General features: G+C 36.3%; 1 protein-coding gene across 1 annotated transcript in view; it reads left to right on the forward strand.

Moving 5' to 3' along the window:
* Positions 1 to 622: 622 nt before the first annotated feature.
* Positions 623 to 6,748, forward strand: part of LOC135196390 (uncharacterized) — a 20,693-nt gene continuing 14,567 nt past the window's right edge. Inside the window, exon 1 of the mRNA XM_064223194.1 lies at positions 623 to 834. Within this exon, the coding sequence (XP_064079264.1) occupies positions 817 to 834 (18 nt within the window). The 5' untranslated portion in view covers positions 623 to 816. The remainder of the gene's footprint in view (positions 835 to 6,748) is intronic.

The following is a 6,748-nucleotide window of genomic DNA, read 5'->3' on the forward strand; positions in this document are numbered from 1 at the left end:
GACCGTATAAGCATAAATTTCGTTACATAAACCAATCGTTATATTGTGTTTCGCCAATGTGGCCAAACAAACAACGCCCATTTACTCCAAACAGATGTCACTGACCGAATGAAATACGCTCCACTGAGCATGCTCAGAATCGATAATACTGTAATAGTACTTCATTTACATTATACGTTTTACGTCCAGGAATATTTATAGTATGCCGTATACGCTTCTTCTAACGCATGAGTCACGTGAAATATGGTAAACGGTGAATGGGACACATTACGCATGGTGTTTGTTTACGTTGCGTAGGTAGTATCTATGACAACGCCTCATACGTGACGTCACAGAGTTGTATAAGCGTCGCGGGGAATAAGAAACCGCCGCTCAGCTGAGCATCGGAGGACACCACTAAGCTCACTTTTGATTGGCCGAGCGAATTCATATCAGCCAATGATCTGGCACGCGTGTAAGAATCGTCAACTCGATAAAACATTTCTCAGCGGAGCGTCGTCGACGAAAGCAAGCTTGATTCCGATTGGTTCAGGGATTATGATTCGGCCAATAGCAATACGGCATGACTAGCTCTTTATATAATTACACGCTCACAGGAAGTTTATAAGATGCAACAGGCTTGGGTCTGGCTAGCTTTCGCAGTCTATTGTGATCTAGAAAGAAGCCTAGTTGACATGTGCGTTGGAAATTTCTAAAGCGTTGCGTAATTTGGAATTACGACGTGATCGTAAAGTGCGGAATTGATTCGTCCGTTGCGTAATTGTTTGAAGAGTCTTTTCAACTGAGAGATCAAGGAACGGAATCAAGTTTGTCAGTATGAATCTGAGTGATATTGTAAGTAACCTCTGAATTAGCAGGTGAAGTTTTTGTGTGGTGGTCTGTTCTTTAAACTCTCGTTTTCTTTTGCTTATTGTGGAAAGTGTTCTCTCTCTCCCTCTACTTATATATATATATATATATATATATATATATATATATATATATATATATATATATATATATATACAAGGTGTCCATAAAGTCCCAGTACCATTCTGAGCAATAAATAGTTGTAATGGTACTGGGACTTTATGGACACCCTGTATATATATATATATATATATATATATATATATATATATATATATATATATATATCTATATATACTATATATATATATATATATATATATATATATATATATATATATATATAAATAGAGAGAGAGAGAGAGAGAGAGAGAGAGAGAGATGAGAGGGAGAGAGAGCGAGACTTTATATATAGATATATATATATATATATATATATATATATATATATATATATATATATATATATATATATATATATATATATATATATATCGGTAACTTATTGCTTTTATCAATGCACGATTTGCCTTACCTAAACAACATTGTTTCTTCCGCTATTCCTATTTACATATCAGTAAAACCAGCAGCACCAACAGCAGCAGAAATAGTAACAATTCCTCTGCACCAAAAATATTTTGAATATTTTATCGACGGACCCAATTAAATGTCATTTGTTATCGCCCACGAAACTGGAACAAGGAACAGATTCCAACTATTCCAGATTCCAACTATTCCTCCTCACCCGCTGGGGATCTATTTTTAACTAGAGGGCTATGTATAGCATCAGGAAAGGTTACCTGGACGGAGTGAGTGATCCGTGTACCATCTCTCTCTCTCTCTCTCTCTCTCTCCTTTCTTCTCTCTCTCTCTCTCTCTTCGATCTTTATAGATATATATAATATAGATATTTGTATATGTGTGTATGTTTATTATACACATATATATATATGTGTGTATATGCGTGTGTGTGTTTATTATACACATATTTATATATGTATATATATACACGTATATACACATGTATTTGTTATACATACGTATTTATATTCAATATATATATATATATATAATATATATATATATATATATATATATATACACGTATATACACGTCTTTGTTATACATACGTATTTATATTCATATATATATATATATATATATATATATATATATATATATATATATATGTATGTATATATATAAATATATATATATATATATATATATATATATATATATATATATATATATATATATATATTCTTTCTAAAACCTATTTTTCAAATTTCCATTGTCATTTCCACATTCTCTCTCTCTCTCTCTCTCTCTCTCTCTCTCTCTCTCTCTCTCTCTCTCTCTCTCTCTCTCTCTCTCTCTATAGGACGTGTCGAGAGTGATTCTCTACGAAAGGCGAGTTTACTTGCTTCCTGTATTCATCACGTGTCTTGGAGCAAGGTCTCATTCCTTTCCCAGTTTTACCATTTTTATCTCGCCCTTTCGGGTCCGTCCTTCAGGTGACATCTTCTATTCATGAGCTCCCTGGTGTCATGCATCTTAAAAGGGCAGATCTCAGTCTAATTATAAGAATGCTCGTATCCTTAAGATGGTTATCTATAATCCCTCTGGTGTACAAAGCATATATATTTAAGGTTCTTTAAACACATCCATCATGCTTGCTATAATCCTCGTCTACATCTTCAGAGGAAAAGAATAAGTAGCTATTTTTTGCCATAGAAATATTAAAAAGAGTGTTAAAATGACAGCAAATGGGGTCCAAATGATTATAGGTGGCATAAAGGCTGACAAATGTATAGAATTTTAGACCAGAGACGCCTTCACGTGTACCAGAATATTGATTGACTAAATTTTCGAAGTCAATCGACAATCTGGTACACGTGGAGAAGTATCTGGCCTAAAATTCTATATATTTGTCAGTCTTTATGCCACTTAGAATCACTTGGACTCCATTTGCCGTCATTTTTAAGCTTTTGTTTAATATTTTCATGGCAAAGAATGTCTACTAATTCTTTTGCTCTGAAGATATAGGCGAGTTTTACAACTATAGCAGATTCACATCAACCGTGCATCTGATGTCTAGGTCAGTCCCTTACGACGCTCCTGATTGGCTGTTGATAAGCCAGTCACAGGGTTGGAAGCGCCCAGTCTCTCGAGGGAGTTCACATAGGCAGGATGAATGTTCCACCTCTTCTGAGGGATACTTTTGAAAGACGTATCCCTCAGGACAGATGGAACATACATCCTGTCTATGTGAACTCTCTCGAGAGACTGAGAGTTTCCAGCCCTGTGATTGGCTTATCAACAGCCAATCAGGAGCGTCGTAAGGGAAGGGCCTAGACATCAGGTGCACGGTTGATGTGAATCTACTATGCAGTATGGTGGATCTATTCAAAGAACCTTAAATAGGTATGTGTTGTACACCAGAGGGATTATAGATAACCATCTTAAAGTTACTATTAGGGGCGTTGCCCTAAGAACCCTTCTTCAGGAAGGCCAAAGAGCTCTCCAGCAGACAGTTTTACTTCCGGTAGTAATTTTGCTTAAACTAATTTAATTATCTATTTATTGTCATAAATGCTTTCACATCTTATTTTAAAGTGTTGACATAAAACTGACAATATATATATATATATATATATATATATATAATATATATATATATATATATATATATATATATATATATATATATATTTTAAGAAATCCTAATTCTTCCACAAACCCCCGAGTTACTCATTCGTTCTCTCCGAGAACCCTGGAAAGAGGGCAATTACCTTCTTCATCAGGGCACTCTGAGAGGAAATGACTTCTCAAGTCCCCAGTGATGGGACACTGGACCAACAAATGCTGCACAATCAAGGGGACTTAATATCCTCCTTACAAATTTGCTTGGTTTTTGGTTGGCAATAAAAATCTTTTGGTCAAACGTGCTTCGGAAGTCTTCAAATGACAATGGGAGATCTCCATATCATTTTTATATAGTGGTTTACGTATGGGAGAGCTCATTAGGTAGTTTCCAATAATATCATTCTAGGATACTGGGAACTGGCAACCAATAAAGAAGATTATATATATACATACATACAGTATATATATATATATATATATATATATATATATATATATATATATATATATTCATACACACATATATATATACTTGCATCATAATATATTATTCAAACAAAAAAGAACATCAAGCTATAAATATTCATAAAGATTTTTAAAATAATTTCTTGTAAAACTTTAAGAGACCGGAAAGTATCCTCTTCGTCAACTAAAATTAACGGTAAATGATTGATGCTTACAACAGAACTCCGAGTTGTTATTGTGGTATTCTGAAGCGTGGGTTGCTAATAGTAAAGTTGACGCCTTACGCCGGAGAAGTATTATTAGCAAATAAAAAATGCGCTGGAATCGATTTCTATAGAGCCATTACAGCGTACAATCAAGGCCATAGAAAATAGATCTATCTTTTGGTGGCCTCGGTATAATGCTGTATGAGCCGCGCCGCCGTCTATGAAACTTTAAACACGGGCCGGTAATGGCCTGTCCTATATCATTGGTATAAGCACAGTTATGGCTAACTTCAACCTTATATAAAATAAAAACTGTCAATACTAGAGGGCTACAATTTGGTATGCTTGATGACTGGAGGGTGGATGACCAACATACCAACTTGCAGCCCTCTAGCCTCGGTAGTGTTTAAGATCCGAGGGCGGACAGAAAAAGTGCGAACGGACACACAAAGCTGGTATAATAGTTTTCTTTTACAGAAAACTAAACACCAGCGAGTCAAACTTGCAAATGAAACTTCGTATTTAGGACTGACAGCATTAACGTAAACAGAAAATGTTTCCCTTTGACAAGAAGGCGAATTGCTAATGTGCTGATTTATATCCAAGACTAATTAGGGAGAAATCAACGTTTACGAAATGCGAACAAATACACGACTTTCCTATTCGTAATACCAGAAATGACTTCCATGACGAAATGGCAGTTTTATCCCGACCTTAAAAGGAGAAAGAAATATTTCAAGAATAAATGCCAAAAAAAAAGCTTAAATAAAAATGGTATTTATCAGGAGACATTAAAAGGCAATTAACCCGGAACCATTTGCGTAACGGAGTGAATAAAGAATTCTAATCTGCCGACTATTTACCATTTACCTGAAGTATTACTATTTATTTAGGATGGCTGGGGCATCTCCTCCTTATGTATTTAGCCTTTCATTACCTAGTCGTTGCGTGTGTGTGGGGATAGGGACAAAGGCGTGCCCTTCGGGTTTAGGAAAAAAAAAAACCACGAAATTCTAAAAAGGGTCTAAGTTGTGCTAATGGCATTTAGCAGAGTCGCTTTTCTTGAGGACATGGCCTGAGAAAAGGTCCCTTGGTTACAAGTCCTCTTACAAGTCCTCAATGGCTGTATTATACCATTTCGAGGAATAGATGGAATTTCATTTGGGTTTAATTCGAGGAACCGCGTAAGTTTATTTAATTTATGTTAAGAGGTTTTATATAGGTTTCCTCCTCCAGCGTTTGGATACCTCCCTCCATCCCGCCCTCCCTCCCCACCGACCTATTTCCCCTCTTACTTAAACCGATTCGTCAACTTATCTCTTCTCGTTCCCCGGGATCGATCCGAGGGTACTTTTTAGGGGAGGGGCGGAGGCCGGTGGAGGGGGGGGGGGGGCGGGCATTATTCCGCCTCAGGGTGGAGTTGACAACGCGGTAAGTGTTTTCAAATACATGTTAATTTACGAGTCGCCATTACTCTTTTGGCTATGAAGGGTATTATGGCTTCCGGGAATGACGTATGGGCTTATCCAAGCAGGAGAGGCTGGGGCGGGGTGGGGGTGGGTGGGGGAGTGGGGGAGCGCTTAATGCCCCGTTATTTTCTAGTAGGTATTGGTGTTTCTTTTAAGCTTTTGGGGAAGTGTGGGTCTCTCTCTCTCTCTCTCTCTCTCTCTCTCTCTCTCTCTCTCTCTCTTTTCGCAGGAGGAAGTCTGCAGAGAACACTTGATAAACATTCTCTCTCTCTCTCTACACGCAACAGGAAGTCTGTAGATGCGACCCTAAAAATACTACCCATTATTTCCCTCAATTTTAGTAAAGAATCTCTCTCTCTCTCTCTCTCTCTCTCTCTGCAAGATATCTCGAGAACCAGGGAACCTAATTCAGTGAGACTTGCCATAGATGTTCATTAGGTGACCGACGTCTTCAAGATGATTCAAAATTGAATGTTTTTGTGTATATTATCCGTAAAAGACAATACAAAAATACACACAAAGGAAGGGTATTTCCAAGTTATGGTTCTTGCATATTCAGAGGAGTGTAAATGATTAGTGTCTCGTACCGCACGTGTCCTTGGCAGAATGTCTCGTGTGCGTGCGTGAGTTAGTGTCTGTGATTGAACGGCTTTCCGTGACCAGACGTAACCGCAGGAACGCGGCCACCACCTCGCTACCATTCAGACGGGGAATAGAATGTTCCCATAAAAGTGATGCATTGTGTTTGTTTACGGTTAGGAACTGTTAGGTAAACAATGTCTGAAAGGCTTTATTTAGTTATTATTCCCTATCTATTGAAAGGCTTGTGGTCTTCATCCTTACTTCGGAAGCTGATGGTCATTTGTTAATGAACGATTACGAAAACATAGAAAACAATATACCAAAAAATAATTAGTAAGAAAGAAATATAAAATAAATGATACCTATAGATTTTACGTATTCTCATAACTGTGTTTTATATATATATATATATATATATATATATATATATATATATATATATATATATAAAACACAGTTATGAGAATAAGGAATATATCTATATATATATATATATATATATATATATATATATATATATATGGATA

The sequence above is a fragment of the Macrobrachium nipponense genome, chromosome 23, assembly GCF_015104395.2.
Source record: "Macrobrachium nipponense isolate FS-2020 chromosome 23, ASM1510439v2, whole genome shotgun sequence".
Classification (NCBI taxonomy): domain Eukaryota; kingdom Metazoa; phylum Arthropoda; class Malacostraca; order Decapoda; family Palaemonidae; genus Macrobrachium; species Macrobrachium nipponense.